At 43.7% G+C, this 9,883-nt stretch overlaps 2 protein-coding genes across 3 annotated transcripts; both read right to left on the bottom strand.

Annotated features, from left to right (window-relative positions):
• Nucleotides 1-2,172: 2,172 nt before the first annotated feature.
• Nucleotides 2,173-3,692, bottom strand: LOC306849933 (uncharacterized protein; the record flags this gene model as incomplete). Its single annotated transcript, XM_079385319.1, has 4 exons — nt 2,173-2,887; nt 2,971-3,219; nt 3,324-3,568; nt 3,663-3,692. 4 exons carry the CDS (start codon nt 3,690-3,692, stop codon nt 2,512-2,514), a joined length of 900 nt encoding a protein of 299 aa, XP_079241445.1. The 3' UTR covers nt 2,173-2,511.
• A 3,114-nt stretch (nt 3,693-6,806) lies between these two features.
• Nucleotides 6,807-9,506, bottom strand: LOC306854839 (uncharacterized protein). Of its 2 annotated transcripts, XM_079393087.1 has the most exons (6): nt 9,056-9,506; nt 8,764-8,973; nt 8,387-8,672; nt 7,969-8,301; nt 7,612-7,860; nt 6,807-7,522 (listed from the first exon to the last, which is right to left on the bottom strand). In XM_079393087.1, exons 1-3 carry the CDS (start codon nt 9,123-9,125, stop codon nt 8,413-8,415), a joined length of 540 nt encoding a protein of 179 aa, XP_079249213.1. In that variant the 5' UTR covers nt 9,126-9,506; the 3' UTR covers nt 6,807-7,522; nt 7,612-7,860; nt 7,969-8,301; nt 8,387-8,412. The 2 variants fall into 2 exon arrangements, with proteins under 2 accessions (XP_079249213.1, XP_079249212.1); XM_079393086.1 differs by lacking the exons at nt 8,764-8,973; nt 9,056-9,506 and having other exon boundaries at nt 8,387-8,650.
• Between the last annotated feature and the right edge of the window lie 377 nt (nt 9,507-9,883).

A 9,883-nucleotide genomic window follows, 5' to 3' on the forward strand; every position in this document is an offset into this window, starting at 1 on the left:
TCTGCTTTGCAGAGGTGTAAGGTATTTAAAGATATTTAAACATACATTTGTTGGATGCTGTATTTATTACATCAAATATTTTTATTTAAACAACCAATATTTTATAATATTTAAACACTGATTTTTATATAGGCAATATTTAAATTTATATTCTTAAATATATGTATTGAAATGTCTAATAAATCAGAAATATACATGTGGCAAGTGTAATGTTGTTACACTAGATTATTGAAATCACTTAATTAATGGTACTAATGTACGGGGCTTTTATTTTGAAATGTGAATTAGGAGAGATTACATGAGTGATGTATGGTCTTGTGGCTACAAGCACAATATGTAAGTGTTATTTTCATTTTTTTATACAGGTATATTTTTATTTCTTACATATTGTTTTTGGTTTTCACCTTTTTATGAATTTGTTAATCTATTCAAAATGTTTAGGAAGTTCTGCCACGCAAGTAGTGAGTAAGCGCGAGGATAGAGCTGATGTAATTTCCGGTAGCTTGCTACTAATCAATTCTCTTTCCGGCTCAGGCTGCATTGGTTAAGCGTATGGGGCTGTCACGTGATGAACGAACGACTCAAACCCGAGACTCAATATAGAAGACCTAATCAATTCTCTTTCCGGCTCAGGCTGCATTGGTTAAGCGTATGGGGCTGTCACGTGATGAACGAACGACTCAAACCCGAGACTCGATATAGACGAACTAATCAATTCTCTTTCCGGCTCAGGCTGCATTGGTTAAGTGTATGGGGCTGTCACGTGATGAACGAATGACTCAAACCCGAGACTCGATATAGAAGAACTAATCAATTCTCTTTCCGGCTCAGGCTGCATTGGTTAAGCGTATGGGGCTGTCACGTGATGAACGAACGACTCAAACCCGAGACTCGATATAGACGAACTAATCAATTCTCTTTCCGGCTCAGGCTGCATTGGTTAAGTGTATGGGGCTGTCACGTGATGAACGAATGACTCAAACCCGAGACTCGATATAGACGAACTAATCAATTCTCTTTCCGGCTCAGGCTGCATTGGTTAAGTGTATGGGGCTGTCACGTGATGAACGAATGACTCAAACCCGAGACTCGATATAGAAGAACTAATCAATTCTCTTTCCGGCTCAGGCTGCATTGGTTAAGTGTATGGGGCTGTCACGTGATGAACGAATGACTCAAACCCGAGACTCGATATAGACGAACTAATCAATTCTCTTTCCGGCTCAGGCTGCATTGGTTAAGCGTATGGGGCTGTCACGTGATGAACGAACGACTCAAACCCGAGACTCGATATAGACGAACTAATCAATTCTCTTTCCGGCTCAGGCTGCATTGGTTAAGCGTATGGGGCTGTCACGTGATGAACGAACGACTCAAACCCGAGACTCGATCAAGAACTAATCAATTCTCTTTCCGGCTCAGGCTGCATTGGTTAAGCGTATGGGGCTGTCACGTGATGAACGAATGACTCAAACCCGAGACTCGATATAGACGAACTAATCAATTCTCTTTCCGGCTCAGGCTGCGTTGGTTAAGCGTATGGGGCTGTCACGTGATGAACGAACGACTCAAACCCGAGAATGCTGTGCAATGCGCATGCGCGACTGAACGAATCACTCCCCGAGACGACTCGTTCTTCCCGAGTCACATGAAAGATTCGTTCAAAATGAACGAATCGTTCAAGAACGACCCATCACTATGGCGATGAGAGGTGTGTTTTTATCGCCTCTTCAGAAAAAGTGCTTAAATATTGTTAATTAATTGTCATTTATGTGTGAAATGTGTTTGTTTGTCACCCTTTCTTTATTGAAAGACTAGTAATTCAAGTTATGAACGTTGTAAGAGTATGTTTATTCAGAGTATGAATTCGTGTAACGGCCGCCATTACACGTGCGTTATGCTACTGAGTTTTGTTATTTAATGATGCATTCTTTGGTAAAACAGAGTATAAAAGTTGAATCTATGTTATGAGTTATACATTTATGATTGACTGAAGTTATATCTGTTTACTTTTAATTATCCATGATAAGTTTGAATGCATTTCCAGTTAAATGAATAGATTGACAGGGACGGCTAGACCAGAGATTCTCCCTTTTCTGTCTGATGGTGTCTGTTATGTTTCAACGCAGAAACTGAGAAGCCAAAAGTAAAAGACGTTACAACTGCATCCTCATGTGAAGTCTCTTTTATTAACAACACTCACAACGCAGAAACAAACCCACTACACACAGACATGAGGGGGAAAAAACTATTTATTTGTAGACATTAACTAAAAAACTATTTATTTGTAGACATATTAACTTAAAAAAAAAACTGAACTATGTACAACATACTGCTGAAACTATAACTGTCCTTTTTTGACCTCTTCCAGCCACTGTGCCACAGTCTTCCCAGAGTCCTTCTCACAGAAATGGACACCCCGGAATTGGTTGTGGCCAAACTCTTTAATCTTTGGCTGGCCACATTTTTAACAACAAATGTTCCGGGGTTCGCGGTTTTTTTTTTTTGGTGTCAGACCTTGTGCTCTGGCTGCTGCGGCTGCCTCTTCTGACTTTCTTCGCCGCCAAGCTGTGGTCCTGGGCACCCTTTGATCGTGTGTTGCGGGTATGGGTGCAGCAGGTACAGGTGCAACAGCAGGTGGTGGAAGAAGTTCGGGTGCGGCAGTGGATGTAGGTTCAAGAGAGGGTGCTGCAGCTCGAACTGTCTTGCTTGTCCAGAACCATCCTCACTGATGGCAAACTGAAAGGCTGAGTGTCCGTGTTTAAGTGGTTCAGGAATGTTTGACAGCACTGGTGGGAGGTGTTCAGAGGCCACCAATGGAGCTGTAAAGGGCTCAATGTTCTGCTGCAGTACTTCCCTCTCCTGCCTCTTCTTTCGGTAATTGTGCCTATGTACAAACAAAGACAATAATTAACATATTTAGAGCGAAGAGAGCAATGTGGAAAAAAAAAAAAACATTTGTCAACTTACCACTGGGAGATCGTCAGCTGGTTAAGCTCAAAGAGCTTTAATTTAGTCCTTGCCATGATTCCAGGGCTATCCAGGACTACATCCCTGACGGTACGGTAGTCCCGGAGGAAGGCAGCCCACCGGTTCACCTTCACTCCAGCGATGGTCTGACCAGCAGGGGAAACGTGACAGAGAGCCAGGCAGATGGCCTCAACTAGGCGGCTTGCGTTGGGCCACTGAGCTGGTCCGCTTCCCTCATCAAGGAAGCAGCTGTGAAGTAAGAAAGGAAGCAAAATTATTAATCAGATTATCTCTGAACATGAACAACACTGAACAGAATGCTCCAAAAATGAAGGGTTAATTTGGAAACTTACCGCTTTAGACTCTCTGTGCCGGCAGAGTGACTAACTTTAAACCTCCCCTTCAGGACTCTGTCACGGTGGCGAGGGGGATAGATGAGTGGGCCCTTGTCGTCTTCTGACAAGTTATCCCACAGAGTGACTATCTCATCCACCTTTTGCTGAGTGACAAATCCCTGATGGCGCAGGTCAACCAGACAGTTGGCCAACCTAACTACATGGTCATAGCCAGGTTGGCCATCTGGTCCCAGACTCTCCACCTGTACATAGAAAGACATAAATACACTTATGTGATAAATTATTTACTATGTAAATTAAATGGAATCAAAATGATCTCCCCACACCCCATAAAACCTCAGTGTTGTTTGCTATATGAGCCCTCATGTACCTGGCTCTGAGTGGCTGTCCCAGGCAAGGAAGACTCTAGATCCGACTGCGAGGATGGCAGACCAGGAGGTAGCAGGGTTGTAGTTTACTGGTGAATGGGCTGCAGGGGATCGCAGGTGAGTTCCATAAAGTCAAGGGGCTCATCAAAGTCACCGAACCCTTCATCCCCATCCAGATCCAGAGCACTGTCCAGGTCTTCCTCCTGAAGCCCATCTGGAGCGTCAGGATCCGCCGCAAAGTCTTCCTGAAATTCCCTCTTGGTTTGCGAGTACAAGTACTCCACACCAATGAGCTCACCTGTAGATATACACAGGGTACTCACCATGTATAATGCAGATGTTTTAACAACGCATTGGTGAAAAACAGCTTCTACTTGTATGTGACAAATGTGCATGAACACAATACCTGTGTATTCACCCGGGCTGGTGAAATCCTCCAGCATTTTATGGCCCAGAAGCTGCTCACTTAGGACATTGAGGTACTGTTGCATCTGTCCGCCGTAGCAGATGTCTTCCCTTCTGCCTCATTCCACTGCACCAGCCCTTCCAGCAGGTACACTTGAAAGTGCAAGGCATTTGCACTTGTACCTGAAAACAAAGTCAGAAGTTACTACCAAGGAAAACACCAAGTGTGCACACACAAGCCTTTTATTGTTGTGCAATGCAAACCTGGCACGAAGTGATTCAGGTGCAGGTGGAATGACTCCAGGGACGTGCACAGCGGTAGACTGGCAGAATGACACCTCCCTTGGTCACCTGTCCAGTCTTCCTGTACCGCTGTACTCCTGGAGGGTCCTGGATACATTCGATGTGGCGCTGCTGGATACGCCAGATCTCCTGCATCCTCTGCTGGTCCAAAAGCCGGACGCCCAGGGAGCAGCAGCTGTGTGAGGAAGACAGAGAAAGTGAAATGATTTGGGTCTATTTCTTCCACTGCTGATTTTGACTAACCATTTGAGCATTTTACTTACTACTTCTGTGGGTAGAGGCTGCTTTTCTGGTGCCACGGCTCTCTGGGGTTCTGGCAGACCAGACGGTTGAGTCATATCAGCTGCATGGCAGAAAAGCAAATGAGATGCATAGAAGTAGCACCACCTATGGTAGTGATACACATACCAGTGTTATTTTCGACCTCCTACCTTACTGTTTCCAACACTATCCATGAAGGCTGATAATACATAATAACAAAACAGGTTATGTAATGTACAAAGTCACAGTAGCTACTCTTAAATTAAACCACAAATTTAAACCCACTAAAAAGAAGGTAATGCTCACCTGGAACATCTACGTGTGCCGCTGCAGCAAGCAGATCTTCATCCGATGGTTGCTCTGCTTAAGCTGAACTGGAGGCAGCTACTGTTAATATCAGGATGAACGGTGTTAATTAAGTCAAGTCACCTTTAAATATATATATATATGTATATATAGTGCATAACAATACAGATTGTTTCATATGAGCTTTACAGTATGCTAAAATGAAGTACAGTTAAATGTGTGAAGTTCGTACAAAAATGGCAATACGATAAAAAGCAAAACAAAGATAAGTTAGATTTCTACCTGGAGGTGCAGATTCTGGCAGCATCTCCGAATCCCTTCTCTTGATGTACTTTTGCAGAAGTTCCATCTTTGTTCCTGGACGGGCATTCTGCTTTTTCACCCATTTTATGAAGCTGAAATGGAGAAACAAAGAATTAGCTAAAATCCCAACGCTAAGAACCTGATGGATCTTCTGTGTAGCCCCCCTGTGACCCCTGGCTGCTGACAGGCTGCTGTCAGAATGTGATTTCAATAAGAAAATATTATGAAATATTATTTGATTTCAATAAGAAAATATTATATGTACATTTTAATAATGATATTTAAATGGTCTCAAATATTCAGATATTGTATTTACATTTAACATTATAGAATTTTTATTTATGATATAATTTTTACAATTATTTTTTATTTAATTGAATTCTATATTGTTTATACCATATACATCAATGGCTTTAAGGACACTTATATTTAAAAAGAAGAAAAAAAAAATAATATATATATATATATACTCAAATATTCAAAAATACAATAAAACTGAATATATTGAAGTGTAAGTGAACTTTGCTGACTGTGAATACAAGAACACTGTAAAAATAAGATATCAATAGAAAAGCCACAAAAACTAATGACAACTTCATGAACTAGTTTCAGACCATGGCAATGTGATGACACTTAGGAGCATTTAAATAGAGAAATGTAACAGTCTTTCTTTTACTGTTTCTTAGGTAGTACAGAATATAGAGCCGGCGGTTCATGTGAGAGGCCAGGAGCCCCTTACTGCCTCCATGCTGGCGGCTGCACCCTTAAAAGAACAGAAACAACACCTGGGTATGGGATGCACACACACGGTCACTTAAAAGTTAAAGTTGTGAGCAGTTAGAATCATGTTATACCACCTGCTTCTTAAACAAGTGATGGTAACCTAATTTAAAAATTCTCTTCAGTAGAGGGTGTAGTGCCGACACTAGTGTCTATTTAGTGTAACGCAGCAGATAGGTATCATATGGCTTCAGAAGGCTTGGAATATAGCACACAATCTATGTACTGCATCATAACACGAGTAAAATGACCAAACTGTTCCCATACAGGTGAGCGGCTGTATCCACTTATCCAGGCCTTGCATCCTGCTCTTGCGGGAAAGATCACAGGCATGCTGCTGGAGATTGGAAGTAATATGACAAAAAAAGGCTACAAAATATTTTTGTGACATTTCTCTGTGCAATAAAATTGATCCTGGCTTAATGGACACGCAAAAAGAGTTTTTAAGTGTCTTATTCTTATTACAGTGATTTTGAGTTTGTGGCAGGGACACATTTGCAAGGACTTTACAGAGCTTTTATTAAACTAAGCTTTAAGTTAATAAACATGTTTAATAGATTTTTCTGTTTTGTAGAGCTAAACATAAACACAACCTGAAATGTACAATCCATCATAGGAAACTTTTAATTGTATAATGTGACATATATATATATATATATATATATATATATAAACTATATATTTAATAGTATTTTTAAGTCATCTGACAACTTACTACAGGTATACTGTAGGGATTCTTAAATGCACAGTAAATATGAATGTCTAATAAATCTTTATTAACATTAAATGTATACAGAAACAGCACAACATAAACACTCAAACTATATAAAACTCTTCAACTACGTAACTGTATATACATATTATGTAATGTATAACTTATTTTTGTCCCCTTCTCATCTCCTCCATCCACTGCTCCACAGTTTTTCCAGATGCCTTGGAACAAAAGTGGACACCTCGGAACCGACTGTGGCCAAACTCCTTCGTCTTTGGTTGGCCACACTTCTGACAAATGTATTGTTCAGTCTGTCTCTTTTTGGGAGTTGCACCTTGTGCTGCAGCTGCCTCCGATACCTTCCTCCGCCGCCAAGCTGTGGTCCTTGGCACCTTTGGACCGGGAGGTGTAGCAGCAGGTACAGCAATAGCTGCAGTGTCTGTAGCTTGAAGCAAGCAGGCAGGGTCAGGGACCTCAAAGCCTACCTGGACTGGAGGAGGCTGTCCTTGGGCATGCTGTGCTGCAGCAGGCATGGCAACAGCTGCTGATGCTGAGCCCACTGGAGGAGGTTGGCCTCGAACACGCTGTACTGCCTGTCCTGATGCATCCGCCGGAATGTTGAACTCATAGGCTTGGTGCCCATGCCGGACTGGTTCCGGATGCTTAAACAGCACAGGTGGGAGGGGTTCAGAGGCCACCAAGGGAGTGGTAAAGGTCTGAATACTCTGCTCCGAGACCTCCTTTTCCGTGCATTGTGCCTATGTCAAGACAATATAACAATTAGTACATGTGCAGAGAAGGGTGGTATGACAAGAATTGTGCATAAACAATTAATTACTGAACCTACCATTGTGAAAGTGTGTACTGATTTAACTCAAACAGCTGCAACCTTGTTTCCGCCATGAGTCTGGGGCTGTCCAGGACTACATCTGTTATCATCCTGTAGTCACGCAGAATGACAACCCACCTGTTTACCCTGACTCCAGCCACTGTCTGACCAGCGGGGTAAATTCTGCATAAAGCCAGGCTGATCGCCTCCACAAGACGGCTGACATTGGGCCACTGAGCAGGTCCACTGCCTTTACCAAGGAAGCAGCTGTGAAATAAAAAAAGACATAAATGTTAAATGGATTATGTAATGAATATATGAAAAGCAAATTTAAGTACAAATTATACAAACTGATTGGCAAACATGGACACATACCGCTTCACACTTTCAGCTCCAGAGGTCACATTCGTCACAGAATGACTGACTTTGAAGCGCCCCTTCACCAGCCTGTCGCGGTGGCGAGCTGGGTAGATGAGAGCGCCCTTGTCAAACTCTGGCAGTTTATCCCAAAGAGTCACAATCTCATCCACCTTCTGCTGTGTAATGAACCCCTCATGTCTGAGGTCCACCAGACTATTGGCTAACCTGACGACATGGTCATAGCCAGGTCTGCCATCTGGTCCCAGGCTCTCCATCTGTGCATTAAAGTAAATTATTACACTCTCTTAAGTGTTTTCATGCTTATTCTGCCATATCACTTTGAAACATCTAAAAGTAAGGTAATGAAGTAACTCCTACTTCAAAATAAAAGATCATTATCACCGTGTTAATGCCTATAGGGTAATTTAGTCACCTGGCTCTGAGTGGCTGGTTCATCTCTCATGGGCTCTGGCAAGGAAGACCAGGAGGTTGTATGGCCTCTCTCTGCTGCTGAATAGGTTCTGGGGAATCGAAGCTGAGCTCCATGATTTCAGGGGGCTCACCATCTAAGTCCACATCCTCAAACCCCTTGTCACACTCCAGATCACTCTTCAGGTCTTCATCCTGAATCCCATCTGGAGTATCAGGATCCGCACCGAAGTCCTCCGCAAAAGCTTGATTTGTTTGGGAATATAAGTATTCCACACCGATGAGTTTACCTGTAGACATTCAAAGTGTGATGAGCACATGGGTGAAATACAGGTGTCACAGCTACTACACAAAAGTGTCATGTGTGCACAAACATGTTACCTGTGTATTCGCCAGGGCTGGTGTAGTCCTCCGCCAAATTAAGGCCCATAAATTGTTGGCTCAGAATGTTGGCGTACTGCTGCAGTTGGCCACCATAGCAGATATCCTTTCTGCTGCCACCTTCAACGGCAGCAACCGCACGAGCCTCATTCCATTGTACAAGCCCTTCCATCAGGTACATCTGAAAGTGAAGGTCACTTGCACTTGTTCCTTAAAAAAGCAGACAGAAAGAAGTTAGCACCATGGAAAACACATGAACAAACAACTCGCATTGTTCAGGAAAAATGCATACCTGGGACAAAGCGGTTTAGGTGCAGGTGGAAGGACTCCAAGGATGTTGAGCCACGTGCACAGCGATACATGGGCAGAATGACCCCCCCCTTTGGTCACCTGCCCTATTTTCCTGTTGAGCTGCACACCTGGTGGGTCCTGGATACAGGCAGTATGGCACTGCTGTGTCCACCAGATCTCTGTCATCCTATCCTTGTCTAAGAGCCTGACTCCCATTGTGTCTGTGGCCACCATGAAGTCCTTTAGGAGCTGTTCGATCAGCTCCTTAGTCTCCTGGGCCCCACGAGTGCGGCGACGACAGTGCCTTGCCAGCTCTTTAGCGGTGGGCTTGCAGCCGCAGGCCTCCTTCAGCCTCTCAACATCACCAGCATCCCACTCGAAGATGCAGGCTGAGAGGCGTCCCATGAAGGGGGCGTACAGTGGGTGGCTTTCCGTGGTGACCCCGACTGCGACTCGTGAATGGGGGACCACCGCCTGGGAGGCTGAGGTAGACTTCACCACCCGTTTTGATACATTCAAGGAGGAGATGATGAGGGTGTTTGACCGTTCTGCTCATGGGGAGGAGGCTTCTCGTATTCTCTCCTCTCTTCGCCAGGGAAGACGGACGGTTGTGGATTATTCCATTGAGTTCCGCACCCTGTCGACCACCTGTGGATGGAATGAGCCTGCTCTATTCGCACGTTTCTTAGAGGGGCTTAGTGCTAACATCAAGGATGAAGTAATTGCCCGCGAACTACCCACCCGTCTTGATCCTCTTATCGAGCTGGCCATTCGTGTCGAGAGGCGGTTTGATCTCCACCGTCGCGCCAGAGGAATGGATTCTGCTTCT

Source organism: Barbus barbus (genome assembly GCF_936440315.1).
Source record: "Barbus barbus genome assembly, chromosome: 3".
NCBI classification, from domain to species: domain Eukaryota; kingdom Metazoa; phylum Chordata; class Actinopteri; order Cypriniformes; family Cyprinidae; genus Barbus; species Barbus barbus.